This window comes from Corvus hawaiiensis, chromosome 3, assembly GCF_020740725.1.
Source record: "Corvus hawaiiensis isolate bCorHaw1 chromosome 3, bCorHaw1.pri.cur, whole genome shotgun sequence".
Taxonomy (NCBI): domain Eukaryota; kingdom Metazoa; phylum Chordata; class Aves; order Passeriformes; family Corvidae; genus Corvus; species Corvus hawaiiensis.
The window spans coordinates 43,246,304-43,265,588 of NC_063215.1; the positions used below are offsets into that span (position 1 = coordinate 43,246,304).

A 19,285-nucleotide genomic window follows, 5' to 3' on the forward strand; every position below is an offset into this window, starting at 1 on the left:
CATTCAGAGCAGTTTTCCTACTGTCACTATCAGTTTCAGCAGTGATTACACATTATCTCTCTCTATGAAAACCATGATCTACTTGATTATGCACCCTAGCTGAAAAGTACTGTGAAAACAGGAAGCAATTTAAAATGGTAATTTGGTGTATGTAAATAATTTCAATTACTAAAAGTTCCTACCAAAAAGTTTTTTTATTTTGTAAACTCAGATTTTAGGTAGATGGTGTTGCAAAGTCACTCTGATAAAGTACCAGTGATTTTACTGTCACTCATTGATATTGGTTACCACAGTATTGTGACTGTATGCATAAACATGTATGTATATACATCTTCTAATTGCTATTCACAACTTCATACTGGATTACTACTGCAGTGGTCCTCCTAATTATTAATTACATACTGACATATTTTCTTGTCATGTGACGCATTTTCTCTCCACTCACCATAAAAATGTTAAATATCTCAAAGCTAAGATTGCCAAAATATCACTCATCTGAACCAAAAATTACTACAAGTTACAATTATAAATCTTCGTATTGATAACACAACCAGGTTTTTTTTTGTTTCTAGGACCAGGCAGAAGGGGAAAGGGTAATCATATGGAACTGTATGTAAGAACAGGTAGAAAAGCATCTTCAGAGTTTGGAAAAATGGTATTTCACTGACACAAACAGCATTTGACTGAAATTAATATGACAAAAAGTGTCTGCTAAAACAAAATAATCCCCATTTATGCAATCCTATTAAAGAGGCTAAACCCACAAATTTTATTCATTTCTATGAATGGTCAAATGTTTAGCCTAGTGATGTCTTATATTTTTTAAGGACAAATGAGGAAAAGTAAGATCAGCCATTAACAGGAACATAGTTTTTGTTTGATTTTTTTAAATGAAAAAGAAGGCAAATATTATTTTGATGTTATTTGCAACAATGTTGTTACAGCATTTCAGATTTATTTGGAACTTACCATTTGCAGACTGAACTTTCAACTTTTCAAAGATGGTTTTTATTGAAGAATTCTGAATTTATATCAGTGTACATAACCACTGTAATTACAGATGTCATAACGTTTCAACTGCTTCACCAATACTGTTACAAGGAGCTTGAAGAGCAGTGTACCTATGAAAAGGTACAAATACACACACAGAACAGTATTTTAAAAGATTGAGCATACCTGTGTTCGCAGAATTTCGCCTTTTGACAGTTGCATATCACCAGTCAACTCTTTCACAGTAATGCCGAGTGGTTCCAGACGCTTGCTGAAGTAATTTGTCATTTCGGCTGCCAAAGCTTTCATAGGAGCAACATACACAATCTGCACCAAAACAACACTCACTTGATAAATGAGCAAACCCCACAACGTCGTTTGTTTCATGGCAACCATTACAAATCACAATTTATTGTGAAATATGATACCAGGCACTTACAGTGAAAAATCTTAATAGTGATATATGAAAAGTAGTTATCTTTGTTGGATAAGTGTGCAGCTGTTTAAAGGACAATGGATTTTGTTTATACAGCCTCATCGCTTTGAAAATTGGTTCTGCATGAAAGCTAAATGCATTTCATAGCTTTTTATTCACATAATAAGATTTTTAGAACACAAGTAAGAATAGCTTTAACAATAATGAAGTAAATCAAAACTAGCCTTATCTTTAACTTGGAAAAGTCTAACATCCTTGAGAACTTCCTGATTTCATATTCCATGTATAACATATAATGGATTTTACCTTACAAGTTAAAAAGCTGTTATTTGGTTCATTAAACTCCTACCTTGAACTCATCCTTTTTGATAACACCATGCTGGACATGCTGGCGAATTTCATGAAGGATTGTCAGCATGGCAATGTTAGTCTTCCCAGCTCCAGTGGGGGCACAGATCAGCATGTTCTCATTTGTGTTGTAGGCTGTCTCGAAAACTATAGACTGGATTCGGTTTAGTCTTTTCATGCCTTTAAAAGCAAGTTGTCCAATCTGTTAAAACAAACAACACACATATCTTGGATTTTTCATAGATGTTTGTATACGTGTCTGTGCATCTATACATATATTAATCATAAGAAAAACAACTCATGGAAACAAACCTTTGGATACTTGTCATAATATTTTTATTATTCCAAGTTTTTTTATTCTGAGGCTACCACTTCTACCCAACCCTCAGACAGTGAATCAATAAAGAAAACAAATTATAGCAGGATAACATCTGCTAAAATAAATCAAAATCTTTAGCCTCATACTATTTCACCACTAAATTTTTTTTACTCAAGAGCGTGATCAAAACTAATATGCAGTAAAATATTAACCAATTAGTAATTAAACATCTGTAAAACAGCATTAATAAGAAAAGAACAATACACATCTCTAAGATGACAAACTATGACTACTCTATTGGCAGATGAGGCAGCAATACAACGAAACTCAGTAAAGTTGATTTAGCAAACACAGACACAAATTCAGTAAAAAACCTTCTCTTGCTTCTGAGAAAATCTCCATCTTGCAATTGTTCATGTTCAGACCTTTCTCCAACAATATTTACAACAAGCTGCAGCCACCACAAGGAACATAACACTTGCATGTGTAGTCCAAAACAAACTTAGAGAATGTTTTAAAAAAATAAATTTTATCGTTAATACAGGAAATTATGCTTATTATAGTTTAATGCATGTTTAAATCTTATAAAGTACAAATCATCAATTACAGTAATACTTTGCTCCTCTTGTCTCTCTGAAAAATTGTATTTTTACCAGGAAAGAACCACGGTACACAGACAGTGGCAATTGCTGCATTTGAAGATTGTAAAACCTTTGCAACTGAAGAACAGCCCTTAAAATATAAAATTAATTTTTAATAAACTTACTTTTTCTTAGTTATTTTTTACAGATGTTTAAAATAGACTGCAGAATACGTAATTATTTTCTTTCTACAGATTTAATTATCTGCAATGTTTCTACTACAAAGAATGAAAAACATCTTACTGATATATTTGAAGATTATAATTTTTACTTTACTTGTAGGAAACAACAAAAGTCTAGTAAAGAACAGGCCTCAAAGCATCTTCTGAAGATCTCCTTTTCCATTATTCTGGGTGCTTTAATTAATTTACAGTTATTTTCTATGGTAAAAACTCTCTCCAATGCCACATAGTCTTTCCAATTCTTTCCAATACTAAGCAAATTATTTGAGCAGGACTCAATTTATTACTAACTCAAGTAATTCAAGCTTAGGAATGAGGGCTTCATCAGCTATTTACATCAAATAATTCACTTAATTTTGCAACAAACAACACTAAGTCTATCATTGTGCTGCAGCTTTCTTGTAGTAGCCTCGTGAGGGGCTACAGACACAAATTACAAATTCAGATTAATAGACCATTTTCACAATAAATGAAAATTCTCTACTCTTAAATCTATAGGAATGATGTACTTAATGACTAACCAACTGCAGTTTTATTTTAGATGACTTTGAACATGAAAAAACAACATTCATTGATATAGAAGTCAATGAAATGCCATGCAATCGACACACTATTTCTTTTTGAAAAACGCCCTTTTCAGTTTAACAGTACCTTTGTCTTAGGAAAGCTTTCAGGTTGAAAACTTCCTGTGCCACACCAAAAAAGCAAGTACTTGAATTGCATTTGTATTTATAGGATTTACAAACCTCTGATATATCCAAATTTCTATTTAAAACTGTTGTCTTTGGTGAAGGAAAAGAAAGTATCTAATGCAAGTAACAAATGCATCTTTCACCAAGTTCCTTCAATTTTTTAGTGGCTGAATTTCAGTATTACAAGAGTTTTCACTGTTACTGTTCTTGCACAGTTTATTCTGCTTGCAACACTGCAGGAGGAAAGCTTATTTGTTTTGTACCGTGTTTTGTACACATAATGTGTACTTCGTGTGTTGTCTTCAAAATTCATTTCATCTTCATGAATGAGACTCATATCAAGTATTAATGGTTTTCCTGGAGACCTGTTGACTGAACCTGCTGCTATCAGGGTTCAATCAGCTATTTGTATGACCTCCTTAGTCATTTTAGGTTTCTAATTTGCCTGTTACTTCATTTTGAAATTTCTTGACAGATCTTTGTAATTGGTATATTTTTCTTTTCCCTCCCATTCCATCAAGATGCTTTTAGAAGGTGTTATAAACACTGCATAAAGTTCACACTGATAAACACCATTCACAGTGTTTATAACAAAGGATCTACAGAGAGAAACTCCCAAGTACAACTGGTGATTACTAATAAAACACTACATTACACAATATGTGTATTATTTAAAGAAGCAGTTTTTAAACAAAAGCAGGAACATTGCTGTCTAAATGAAGTCCAGCCTAAGTATCTTCAGAAACGGATGACAGGAATTTTCCACAGTCACACAGTTGGATATGTTTGGCTTTACACATAGAGGTCACCATACAGCTGTGTGATTATTAACACCCTTAAATATGTCCTTAAGTTATCTTAAACTACTGCTTGTAAGAATATGCTGTTCCAGCTCCAACTCTAAGTGTGGAGTATAAAACATCTTTTTCCTTTACATTTGGTAGAAATTATATATACTACAGCCAAAGGAAACGCAATTGTAAGCAAAATTAAATACGTATTTAGAAAAACAAAAATAATTTCCTGTCTCCTTTCCTATTGGAAAATAGTAACACCATGGATTAACACTGACTTGGTAAGTAGCGATAAACAAACAAATGTTCTAGAAAAAACAGAGGAACCAGTACAGCAAGTTAGAAAAATTAACTTTGGCTTGTTTTCTGGAAAGATGCTAAGCCTATTGAAACAGGAATATTAAGAGCAGAATAAAGATTAACAAAAAAACCCCACAAAACAGAAAAACCATAAAAGCCTGGTTAAGAACTAGCAGCACTTTTTTAAAATAATGGTATTCTGAACCAGAACCTAGTTTTTCATTCAACACACTAATTAATTTTCAAGCTGGCATTCACAAATCAATATACAACATTCAGAATCACAAAACAGTCAATGAATAATATTCTTTGAAAGTTGACTCTGCAGGAATATATTAAGGATTTAAAAAGCTACAAGAGAAAGTAACTCCAGAGGAAAAAAAATATCCTATGATATCTTCCAACCAACTGCCCATTAATTGAAAAAATATTATCTTTCCTCTACATTCCATTTTATTCCAAACAGTGCATAATCCAAACCCAGTAGCTTTGCTCTTAAAAACAGTAAGGCAGCATACAGAAATGCAATAGTATGCACAGAAGTCCACAGTTTGAAAAAGGTGTTTTCCTAAATTGATTTGCAAAAACTACATATTTTAAAAATGGAAAACAATTTTTTTCCCCTCTGGCACATAAACATCAGCCAAGGCTTCTACAGACCAACTCTTTCAGATAAACCAGTGAAATCCCTTCTTGCTTAAAGGTCTGGCAGCCACAGGATGGCAGAAAGTGTTTTTTACTGAAAATGAATGAGATGAAACATTTTTTAGCCTTCTATTCTACAGCTGATTTATCCCTACAATTCAACACAAACCATAGGAAGTTTGAGCAGAATACAATCTGAGTGTTACTCTCAACTAACAGGATTTCAAGCCTAAGATGATGCCATTTTTACACAAGCATGAATCAATGTGAAAAGCCACTGAGAAGCAACTCTTTCCACAAACCAGATGATACTCAAAGCAGCTGTGACGTGAATGAATAAACCCCCTGATTTTACTTCAGTAAGCTTTCCAATTCTTTCCTATGGAATTTATTGTTACAACTAATGCATTTATGAATAAATGAGATTACACCTAATCAGGATATTCTAAATCAGAAATTTCATCAGAAAGATATTTGTGTGTTTGTGCTCTAACAGCAATTTAAAAATAGGACAAATTTGTTTAAGTCATAAAAGTAATATTCATAAACGAGTCCATACGGTTCAGTCTGCAGGCAAGGTACAGCTCAGAAACACAACTGCTTTAGCAACACAGTAGTGGCAGTGTCTGCTCTAAATAGCACAGACCTTCAGCACTTTAGACAGAGTTTTAGTCATGCAATTCATTACCAAGACCTTGTAGAAATGTTCCATAATGATGACTTCTTCTGTCATATTATAACGAAGTAATAAGATTACTACCCATTTATCTTAGCGATAATCCATTGCACCCCTAAGCCAAAGCTGAGCTTTCAGCATTTTCCCCACTCATTAGCTTAATTTTAATGTAGTACTATTTTATTCAAAGTATCTTATATATCTCAGGTGCAACAAATCCCATTCTGCAGTCAGCTGTTCTACACTTTCAGTTAAAGAGATGATTGATCTTACTGCTAATAGTATGACTAATCCATGCTTTTTTACATAAAAACCATGAAATTCAGGATGCGAAAACTCTGATGTCCCTTGTTCTGATACGTAAATAATCTCTAGGTCATCTTTCCCCTTTGCTGTCCTCTGGAATGTTGCTGGTTAAAACACATATCAATGCATATACAGTCATATACGCACACAAACATATGTTTTTATATGTATATATATACACATACATATTTTAATAAATACATTCCCATTATCCTTCTAAATTATGAACATTTAGTAGTCCCCCCTTGCTTTCTAATTATGCATCTATATACTTAAAGCACTTCTGTGCCAGCGTAAATCCTATTTTGTTACTGAAGGTACACTCAGAAATAAATATGTATGTTATACCTGGGGACTTCCACAGCTTCCCTCTCCTGATGATACTTTTCATATTCTGCTACTTCCATGAAAAAGTGGTAGCTCGTGAGATTTAGGAACAGAAATAAATAAAAATATAACTACATAAATAGCATAAAGGTAAAATTATTTTTATGTTATCTTAGGAGTACTATTTGAAAATATAATTTCCTACCTGCCCCAAAGACTGAAACGTTTTCTTTCAAAGTGCGCGTATACATTTTAAGCAAAGGCTCATAACACGCAAAAGAAAAACTGCATGATGTTTGGATCTGCTCCATTTAGCACCAAATCATATCAGTGAGATTCACTGGACTTAGGGGAACAATTTTTACAGGAACAAGTAGCATACACAAAGATACGAAAATTATACAAGCGAACCAAATAGAGCTTATGATTGGCTTTGGGCCATAATCAGCATTACAATTTCTTCAAGTAAGTACAAATTATATTTCATTCAGAGTGTAGTACCTGAAGACTTATGTGCTATAAAGGAAGCTTGGAGTAAAACACATTAGACAGATGCAAATAACAAAGGGCACCAGAGAACCAGCAGCTTATTTCAACACTGTACCTGCTACAAGTGACTGGACTAAACTGAAAGCAATTCTTGCATGGTATGGGCTATTCAGGTCACTATTAGCAGCAACCACAGATCACAGAATCATTTCACTTAGAAATATCCAGTTCAGCCCCTCTGCTCAAAGCAGGGCCACTTACACCTATGCAGTTGTGTTTCAACTATCAACAAGGATGGGGACTCCACAACCTTTCTCAGCAACGTGTACCAGTATTTAACCACCTCACAGTAAAAAATTACTCTCCTGTGTTCAGATGAAATTTCATGTGCCTTAATTTGTGCCCATCTCCTCTGGTGCTGCCACTGGGCACCACTGTTGAGAGTCTGGCTCCCTCTTTGTTAATCATTCTCACATCACGTATTTATACACATTTGTCAGACTCCCCAAACCTCCTCTTTTCCACCTCTGTCACACTCTCCACACACACAAAAGATGTTCCAGTCCTTTAATTAGATTTAAAAGTCAGAAGAATTCCTAGAAATGACAAATAATGAACCATAAGGGTAAAATTATACTCTGACGTCTTATAGAACAGAGAATCACAGCCCATATAAGATTTCTTTGAATATATTCTTAATTGGAATTAAACATCATCTTTTAGAAAACCACAGAGCCTTTTATTTTAAAATTATCACCACATTCACTGGTTAATGCAGTAGGTATTTAAGTAGCAGTAGCCATCGGAAACCAGGGAAATGTGCATACTTTCAAGTTATATTAGTGACATTAAACTCAAAACAAATACTGCAAAATTCTCCTAGATTCTGACAGAGTTCACTAGATTTAAAAAAGTATCCTGAGAGAAAAAAAAAATTAATATATTCATTCTATATTAAAGGATCAGCTCTGCTCAAAGTTACCATAGCACAAAAACTATGAAAATTATTATGGTTTTGGGTTTTTCTGGAATGCTGCTTCTAAATCATGATTAAACATTCCAGACCTTTCAGACTTCATGTTTGCCAAACACTGAGAGTTTTATTGAATTACTCATTTCTCAGAAATGTCAAAATTCTGGACATAACAGTGAGTGCTGTTCAAGAATCAAACTTTCACTTAAGAAGATCCAGAGTCCATCCAGAGAAGTCCAGAACAGTTCCATTTAAAAACAAATTGCAGCAAAATCTAGGAGTATAACAATCTCCTACCAACTGTGGAAACATAGGCCCTCCTTGAAAAAAAGAGCCAGTGAAAACCAAAAATAAGTCAAAGAATAAAAAGCCTTCATCTGTGGTTTTGTGTGCTCACGGTTTTGTTTAGTTTTTTTTGGTTTGTTTGTTTGTTTGTAATCAGTCCTGCCTTCTGCTCTCTTGAAGAAAGATCTATTCAAAATCAAGAGGTTTTAGGGAAAATATTTACCTTCATATATGGCAGCTAAGAGTTTACATGCCTGAAGCAATTTCAACAAAAATCCTTGTAAATCTATAGTTACATTGTCACCAACTGTATATATAAACTATTCTCTTGATGAACGACACTATACAAAAAACTGCAGCAGTCATACCTTTTCTACAGACTTCTGAATTATTCAAACACTTATTCTTCTACTAAAAAGACAACATTGAGAAATATTCTTGGGTTCAATGTATAGATTAAATCCAAAGATGTCTGCATGTACGTATGCCAAATCAGTTTGAAGGAAATGACAGGACAGCACTGTGGTGCTATAAGGCTTTCACTGCTCTGAGTTAAAAAACTGAAAGCTTGGGGGATCTCCTCCCCTCACTGGGAGAACTGTGCTGTGTTCATCAACCTAGTTACAATATGACAAAAGATTATAGACAGAGTGATTATACCCTCTGGTGATTTCACTTGAGGAAATGGATAACAAAGTGTTTCAGAAAGATTTTTCCATAAAAGCAACTATTTCTACAGCAAACGTACATAAGTTTTGGCATCCAAACAGACACACAGGAGAGATTCTGATTTCAGTGTCACTGCTGCAAACTCAAAAGTATTCAATGTCAAGAGAATTATTCCAGATTATAGCAATGAAATGGATATCAGAACACAGCCTCCTCTTGGAGCTGTCTGATGCCATTTGTAAATTACACACAGAAATTACCTTGAACTAATGCAGCTGAAGGAAAATTGGCAACAGTTGTGGCATTTCCTAATAACCTCGGGAGTTAAAATCTTATGAGGATAGAAGGATTTGGGTTTAATTTGATCACATTTCATCCATATTAAATGTAACAAAAAAAAAGTTTTCTTTCTCATAAAATTACAAAATATCTTAATGCTGTGCAAAGCTAAAGCTATGGGAGAGTGATAAACAAAAAATTGTACAAATTTAAAAAAAAATATTTAAAATCTACATTCAAAATATCTACAGATTTTTTAAAAAATATTTTAGATGTCCTGGACTGCTATCTATTTACATCTCCACTATCACTATCTCCCCGACTTTTCTAGATGGAGCAATGAGGAAACTGATGATGATTATATGCTACAGTCTATTCTTCAGGTTTTGTTGGAGTTTTTCCAATTCAGAGAACACTCTCATAATTTCTTATACTTTAATACAACTGAAAGAGACTCCTAGCTCTGTTTATGGCATACTGCTCTCATAATTTACTCCCCTGGGAAAACACAGTGCATCTCTAAGAGGAAAAAAACATCACTGTTAGGTGCACACTGACTCAAAAGCAACTGCAATCAAAGAGTTAATATAGAAAAACCTTTCCCAGTTGTTCAAGAATATAGACACTGAAAGGCAAAGGAAGAAACCCAACAAATTATAAGGAAAGACAATGAGGCATTGAGAAAACAACTGCATACGTTCTGGCCATTGGTGTAAAAAAAAGGTTAGGCTACCAACATGCAGCATAAAAACTGGAGTCCTTTTTTCTAACCAATATAAAATGGTTTCAGCTAACTTTTCCCAAGTAAAGAGATATGGATATGAAACTACGTAAAAATTACTTTTTGGAAGTTGAATTCTTGTATGAATCATCATTTATGAACTAATTGGAAGAATTTTGAAACAACTGCATCATATCAAGAGAAACGTATTCTTTTTCTTCCATATTCTTGTTGCAGTTTTGAGAGAATGTCACTACTAACATTAAAAAAAAAAAATTCTAAGCAAAAAGTTGTGTTGATGAGGGCATAAATTCACCTCAAAAACGATGTGGCTACTGCAACTAGTCTATGCAGATAACTGGAAAATTCAGTGGAAATGGAGAATACTGACAGAAAATAGCAGATAGTTTTTGGCCAAACCGCAAAAGTAGTGACAATGAGGAAGAGACAAGGTATCAGATAAAAGGGATCAAAGTCCTAACCCTCCCATTCCACACAGACTTATGTGAATGACTGAGGTATGGGTCAGGATAAAGACACAAAACTTTCTGAAGGACTGCATCCAGGCATTTGCATTCAGCAATTCTCAGGAATTAATAATTTCAGGACTAATGGAAAATTAATACACTGAAAACTACAGATTCACAAAGCCTGAAAAGCTGATGAAGAAGGTAGCTCCTACCTTGCAAACAACAGTACAGATTTAACAAAGCTTTCCCACGTACTGTTGTAGGTTACACCTGGACCAGATATTTTGTTTTTAAAGAATCACAGAATGGGTCAGGTTGGAAGGGACCACAGTGGGTCATCTGGGCCAACCTCCCTGCTCAGGCAGGGCCATCCTAGAGCACATGGCACTGGATTGTGTCCAGATGGTTCTCAAATATTTCCAGCAAGGAGCAATCCCCAACCTCTCAGGATAATCTGTTCCAGTGCTCAGCCACCTGGAGAGTAAAGTAGTTCTTCCTGATATTCAGGTGGAACTTGTGCATCAATTTCTACCTGTTGCCTCTTGTCCTATTGACTGGCACCACCAAGATGAGCCTGGTTCCATGCTCTTGACACCCTCCCTTCAGATACTTATAGACATTGATGAGGTCTCCTCTCAGTTGTCTCAACAGTTTTGCTTCTACAGTAGTTATTAATATGCAAACATCTTTTTTTATTCTCAAGTAGTCAAATTATTGATGTGAAATTTGAGAGACATATTCTTATTTAGCCTAGATGATACATGTGCCAACATGCCAAAATGTCTCCATGTAAGGGATATGCACAGCAGGAAGACAGTCTCAAATTTAGAGGTCCAGAAGGACAAAGGTCCACACGCGTCCAAAGCAAGCAGAAGTATAATCAAGAACACAGAAAATTATCTCTGACATAGTCTCAGATGACTCAGAGAAAAAATGTCCACTCTTTTCAGATTCAGGGAACATAGGAGAGAAGAAGGAATATTTGCAAGTAAGTTTCCTTCATTATATTATGTTTTATGGTAAGTAATTCCTATGAATGACTAAATAAAATCATCTTCCTTTATATTTTGTTCACTGCAAATGAAAATTACTTAGTTCTCCTCATAAATTCCCAAGAAGCTATTATTATACAAAGCATACTTATTTATTAGTATAAAACTAAAAATAACTCCACTCTTATTTGATGCGTCTGGTTCCAATATTCTAACTGAAAGATTAAGTAGTAGGATAATTTCAATTTTCCAATTAAAATTCAGAAAAATCGTTTTGTTGTAAAAAGGTACAAACCACACACAAAATCTATTTTCCGCTTAAAGAGACTTTACATTAGTTTTTGCTCCTTGTTTTTCTGCTGACTCAAACAACTGGTCTTCAAAAAGTTTACAAGTTTCACTGTATTAGCATTTATTGTGTGATTTTGAGGTCAATGGAAACTGTAAGTCTGAGCTGAATAGCCTATCAGTTATAAAGTCAATCTTTTAGTCATAGAGCTCCTCTGTCCTAAAATCTTTTTAAAACATTTAAAATTATTTGGTGATTTCTAAGTGAATCCCTTGATGAACCATCTCAGTCCCATTTCTACCACTGAAAGACACAGCCCATTCTTATCTAAGATAAAAGATTCATGTCTTAAGGAGCATATCAAAACTTGTCCTATTTAAAGACAAACATTAAAATCAGATGAACTATAACGTCTCTAAAATATTTTGAGTAAGAGTTAATATTTTAAATGTTGCAGCATTTCAGAACTAGCATATACCTCCCTCAACTTTGAAAATTCTTACTTTGAAATTACATTTCTTAAAAATTAAAAACAATTTTGGTCTTTGGTATAATTTGAATTAGAATTTAAAATACTATCCTGTATTTCACCTTAAATGAAGACTGAATACGCCTAAGAATGAAAGTCTGCCTTCAGGGATGCTATCAAATTATAGCAGACTACTGCATTCTTTCACACTTTTACTATGAAATTCCACTGAGAAGTGGCTATTCCCTGAACAGGATGCAGCAGAAGCATGTTATTCATTCTCCAGTCCTAATTACCAAAACAACTAAAACTACTTTGAGTTGTTTTAATTAAAAACTTTACAGATTTCTGCATGTGCTTAATACAAAAGTCCATATTCATGTCAATGACATACATGTGATCCCCTAAAGAATGAAAAATTAACACTTAACAGTTGCTTTCTCAATTTAAATATTTCACTTGTTATGATCATTTAATGAGGCCAAAAAACATGTAACAGCTGCAAAGTCACCAGGTAGACATAATTGGATTTCAAATATTATTGTGATTAAATGCAAGGGGAAAAGAATGCTGTGAACCAGAAGCTGGATTTCTTTTGAGCTACATGCGGCTGCACTGTGGAAGAACATGTCTACCTGAAATGCTTCCTGGATTTTTACTGCTCATTGGGTTTACTCTACAAAATTTAATACATAGAAGTCACCCAAGTTACAGTCATCTGAACTTCACAATGCGGAGCCTAAATATTATCTTCCTTGAAAGCAAGGAACCCTGTAAGAGTAGGGCAACAACATTTCATATTACTGCATAGTTTTGAAGCACAGATCTCTTTCAGTATTTTATTTTTAAATGACCCCTAATTAATTCAGTACTATTTTATGCATGCAAAGGCATTAGTTCTAACTGCTCATGTAGAAGCAAATATTTAATCTGTTAATGTAGAAGGCACTTCAGGATAATGTTTTCAAACTATTTACTTTAGCTTACCTTAACACGACAAACTACTTTTTCCTACTAAACCTAACAAAAACCAGAAAAACTATCAGAATGCTCAGCAAGGTAATTATAGCTGAAATTAGTAATAATTTTAACACATCAAGTAAAAATGAAAGAATGGCAAACAGAAGAATATTCCCAGAGGATTAACTACTGCTGTCATAATCTCTCTACACCTCAATTTTCTTCTCTATTTCACTTAATTTCACACTTCTGCTACCCAAGATGGCAGACCTGTTTTACAGCATGGATATTAGATGACTTTTCCCTAAATTTTACAAGAAAAGGCTACAAGCATAGTCAGTATTTTTTCCTACAAGAACACAGCTATTTTGTTCTCATGAATCACAGCTAAACTAGCAGCATTCACAGAAGTTTTCCTACCACAGGAAAATAAAAGGTAGGTGAGGGATGATGAACTTGTTTGACAGGGTCACCAATGTGTGGGAACAATAAAAGTTTAAGTACCAGACGACAAAAAGTACAACAGTTTTAAAAGCTGTTTGGAAAATTTGTCTAATTACTTCTGATGGTAAAATTTATTTTTGTTTGTGCACTACCATCAACAGTGAATCAAATATGCTACAGTGGAAAAGGGAACATATACTCTCACAAAAGCCCCTGAGATACATCTCTCAAACTAAACCAAAGAAAACCTGAAAACCTGCTCTTTGGTAGCATAATCTCCTCCAGACTGGCTCATCCTTTAGTAAGACACTACACACAGTGTAGCTGAGAGTTCCGGCTACCAAATCTGGATTTGTATTTTATTAAAAGAAGAGCTTAAACTAGTTGTAAGAATGAGGAGGTTGCTCAGAACTGGTGCTCTTCTGCCCAAAAAAAAAACCAAACCAACCCAGCCCTTTTTTTCTTTCTTTCTTTAAGTATTCAGAACCAGTTTTATTGGATGAATCTTTACACAAATTAAAATCCTGGCAGGTAAAAGCAGGTACTTTGTTAGATTACTCCTAGGTACAGGCAGATGCATCTATTCCCACAGTGGCTCAGCAGGTGTTTTTCAGCAGCTGGTGCCCTTTACTGGCTTGCCTTTGTAAGTGTTCCCATCAGATTTTCAACTATTTCAGAGGCAGCACTACACAATATACACACACTTGGCAGCTGTGCAGAAAATGAAACAGGCTTATCATTTTATCCAAATCAGATGCAGTCAATTTTATCTCATGTTAATACTAAAAAGTCCATTTCCCTATTCATATTTACTACTTGCATGAAAAGGAGCAACCTAAACAACTATAAGAATATATAACTCTTGTAAGACAGTATCTACTAAATATTTTAAAGCAATTTTTGCTTAGTATATTATGCACAGCCATGCTAGTTTAAAGAACAGACTAAAAGAAATGAAGTTCTCTATATTTATCAGTACAGATGTCCCTATCATACTTTGAGCCATATTAATTAATTGCTCTTCTCTTTGAACTTCTCTACCCAAGAAGAGAGAACTCAAGATTTTACAGAGCTCTTTAAAAAAAAATAAAAAGGTTGTACATTAATAACTTTACTAGTACTTAGAATAAACAAAGTCTCTCTGAATGAGAAGGTTTGTTAAAGCTTCAATTACAAACTCACCAATGAAAGGACATTTGAAAACATTATTTTATATTCACAAGGATTTTTTCCGGTTTTATCTACATTTATTAGTGGGTTTTCCCTGTGGTCATTAATATCAAGCCCTTGAAAATAAAAATGTACATAAAAACACAGCCCAGAGTGACACAACAAAGAGCATATTTACCACATTTTCATAGCATCCTTGCCCCTCTCAACATCTCCAGTGTCTTAAACGTGGTTTGTTCATGTAACAAAACCATCAAACTTATCAGATGTTAAAAGGGTCTTATTATGACTATGTAAATATATAAGCTAACACCAAAAATAAGTAAATCTATAAAGTATTTGTTGGGACAAAAGGGTTCAAACCGGAAGATTTAGCAAGGACGTAACAGTTTTGCTCGAAGTGACCTTGCAGCTGGGACTGCTAAGAATGCTGGTGTGGAAAACTCCATTTATTATGCCTAGTGCTGTTCATCCTCTGCCTGTTTTGAGGAGTATTCTGAGAAGAATTCCTGTTTTGAGATAACACACTCTCATAGGCATACTTGAGCCTCCGGCTGGGAGAGAGATCATAAAGGCACAGCCTCATGGTAAACTGCTAATGTGCCCTTTGATACATCAGGGCTGGTGGTGGAGATGCTACATTCTCCTTCCCCCCCTGCCCACTAGGATGAGCTAAGGGATGTGTCTCCCTGTGTCTCTGCCACCTGGCCTTGCTGGCGAAATAATGAAATAAATTTACTATTTTCATGGCAGCTGTGGTTTGGTGGTCAACTGTATGTGACAATTCACACAGTATTATACAATATACTATATTCTAACAGCACTTAGAAACTGATTTTTAAAGAAAAAAGATAAATGCCTTGATAATCTTAAAAATATTAAAAGCACAAGACCATGAAAGGTCTTGAACTAAACTGCTATGCGACTAGGACAAACACAACTGAAAGAAGAAATTATTGGATCATATTTTAAGCACTCAATTTTAAGACACTACAAGGGAGGTAAGGGTATTATACTACAGCTGAAAAGCAAGGAGAAGGCTATTGGCCAAAAAGAAAAGATAGTCTTTCATTGAAAAGTCCTCTGAAAAATTTGTGTAGATGAGCTAACACAGCACATGCTGCAAAGGAAACCTTCAGTCTCATTCTAAAAGGATCCAACTTGTCCAGTGTCAAACCAAAGCAAATAAACCTGCTGTCAGCCTACCAAAAGACAGGTTTACAGCAGAGGTAGAGAGAGAACACTATTTTGGAATAAGAAAGAAGTTACATTGCAAACTGCTATGCTGGTTGCTTTTTTAAATCAGGGACATATTGTACAATCTGGAAAGACCTGTGGGTGCAAGTCAGTAATCCTGGTAAACCAACATTTTAAGACAGGATTTACAATACTTCCCCATTCTTATGGGACAATAAAAAAAGCCTGTTTTCATTATACTTTTCTGGTGAAAATCCTTCCAATTTGTATAAATCCAGTCTGTTTTTAAATGGTCACATTACAGTAATTTGATCCACATCATCATACTAAAAATAAAAGCCACATCATATAAATAGGCGAAGGAGGATGTAGAGAAAATACAGGCTTACATCTGATCAATTATATAATGCCTAGCTCCAAAACTCATGTGAGATGTGATGTATGTGCTTCCTTTACCTTCCTTCCTCCCCATCCCAAAAGAGGTGAACTGTGTCATTACCTCCACAATGGTGGATAGACACATATTGTTCCAGTAAGTGCAGGCTGCTGCTCAGTGAAAGCCGCCTTTTGCTCTTCATAGAATCTGACATAAGATCATGCTTCAGTTCTCATCTACCTCCAATTATTCATCATCCCCTCTTTTTTTGCATCCTACATACATCTCTTATAGAGACAGAGATTGGCTTGACTATCTTCTTTGCATACAGATCTTTCATAAAAATAAAATAGTAGAAATCTGACAAGCTGAGGGAGGCAAGGAGAAGGATATATAAAACAGTGGTCTATTAAAAAGCCTCTCTTACTTTAATAATCAACTCTGCATTAATGGGAAATGTATATATCTATACGCCATATACATGTTGTATATATGTTTTTATACGTGTGTATATATATATGTTTTAAATATAGATGTAGTTTATATGTTTAACTATCAAAAATGTATATATTACTGTCTTTTTTAAGTCTATGATAATGTTGGATCGAGAATGGATGACAGACTACAGAGAAGTCACACCCACCTAACACAGAGATGCTTCAGAGAAAATAGTTTCAATTTCTCATGCTGTGGTAAGAGATAGGTCCTTTCAAAGACTGTAATAGTACCAAACACCTTTTTGGTGAGTCAAAAATCACAGTTTTCAAATTCTAAGGGTAAACCACAATCCTTACTGGCAAGTACCACTGCATTTCAAAATATTATTTTAAAAAAGTAATTATAAAAAATATAAGACTATTCAATTTCTTTTTGTCTTTTACTATCACTACTTTAAAAGAGGAAATCTTTATGCTCAGTATACCTCTTTTGAGATAGTACATTCTTTTCTCTCTTGTTTCAGCACTAGCTTAAGCTCTTATTCTGATATTCTGGGAAACCTGCTTTATTTATTTTGATACAGAGCTCAGAGATGCAAAAATACTCTCCTATTTGGAGAAAGTCGATATAGGTGGAACTATGTTTGGAACAATAATCTCAGATTATTGGGCAAAATTATCTATCTGTAAAGTATTTCTTAATCACATATTTATTCCTTTATATCTACCTACTTCATTACTAATTTTCTACAGTGATGCGAAGTTTTCAACTTGTCAAACTCCTGGTTATTGGAGAGTGGTCATAATTGCTGATCCTCCCAAGCTGTGCTCCTAAGAACTCTGCCTCACTGGAGCTGGGACATCCACTTGCCATGTTAAATCAAGAAATTCAGACTTTCACATTTCATTATGGAAATAATTCAAAGTTGTACTACAATATTCATAAAGCCTTGCTATCCCTGCAGTGTACCTATATTTTAAATACCATATCAAATCTATTTGACATTACCATATCAGGTTTCTTTTCCTCTAAATTATTTAAATATTTTTTTTGTTTTAAAGGTGTTCCCCAAAATAAATAAGGTTAGTAATCAGGCATTAATTATAATCAGTGATCCTATTGAACAAAAAACCCCATCTTACTGGCAAAGGAATATTAGAATAATAGAAAGGTTTTATGAAACCAGAAAAATGTTATGGTACCATTTCTAGTATTAAAGGCGATATCAATAAAGTAAGTTTTGTTTCAAAATACTTTTTGATTTATCATAACAGGAAGATGTTCTCCATTGCTGAAAGAAAAAAGAACTTCTTAGCATTCAGGAAATCATATAGTCACATCTATCTGCAGTGAAAGCTGAAGTCAAGTGAGGCACATGTTTAAAAATATTACATTCAATGAATTATATTCAAGTACAGCAAGTGTCTTTCAGAGGTGAATTAGTAGCCAGCCACAGAGCATGTTTGCATTTCTACAACGTGAGATTACAGGATTACAGGTGAATTTTAAAATCAGAATACCACTTTACAGCTTGCACATCATATCAGTAGACCTTTTGATGAAGTTTTAATAAACTATCTCTACTAAGAAACAGGATTTTCTTAATGGAAAATATGATAATTTTATACAAGACGGACAATAAACTGCTGGTTTGGCATGAAGCACGTGTTTTTGCTTGCTTTTAGCCAAAGCAATATTATTTATTCCTAGAATTTTAATGAAATAATGCCTAAAAGCTTCATTTAAGGGTAAGTGAAATAATCAAACAATTTGATGCAGAAATTTTACATATAGCATCTGGGACTCTAAAATAATGATAAAATACCATTAACTCACATATTGAAGAAAATTAAGCCAGAGCTTGTAGGCTTTAAAATTGTCATCAGTGTTGAATCTTAACTTCAGTATTTTTGTTCACCTGTTATTGCACATATTCAACCTTCTTTGGACCCCCCTCCCTGAAATATGAAGACAGACTGTAATCCCTAATATACACTACCAGCCATTAAATCATGTACCTTGACCTACATGATTTTCCTTGTCTTAAGTTGGGACTAATGATTACAGAACTTGTAAACTCTCCTCAGAGCAATTTCTGAGTATAATTCATTGGATAAATGAAAGGATTTCAATAAAATGCAAAATGTTTTTTTAAATTATTCCATGTGCTTCAACCATCAATTGCTGTTTGGAAAATACGCAACTGAAATATGCACTAAGATCAACTTTGGAATTAATGATCCAATATTCTGAATGTGAAAAATGTAATTTATCTAAAAACATGCATACTTATATTCAGTAGACTTACCTTGTACAATGCTAAAAACAAGAAAACATTACAGGAAAAGAGAGAATATTGATTTTGTAATAATTCCTTCACATAATGCAGAGTGAAAAAAAAATACCTT

At 34.2% G+C, this 19,285-nt stretch overlaps 1 protein-coding gene across 3 annotated transcripts in view; it reads right to left on the reverse strand.

Annotated features, from left to right (window-relative positions):
• Nucleotides 1–19,285, reverse strand: part of ASCC3 (activating signal cointegrator 1 complex subunit 3) — a 255,345-nt gene that overhangs the window by 184,948 nt on the left and 51,112 nt on the right. For all 3 annotated transcript variants that reach the window (XM_048296916.1, XM_048296915.1, XM_048296914.1), the window contains exons 9-10: nt 1,776–1,976; nt 1,177–1,317 (exon numbers count right to left, since the gene is read on the reverse strand). In XM_048296916.1, coding sequence (XP_048152873.1) covers nt 1,177–1,317; nt 1,776–1,976 — 342 coding nt within the window. The remainder of the gene's footprint in view (nt 1–1,176; nt 1,318–1,775; nt 1,977–19,285) is intronic.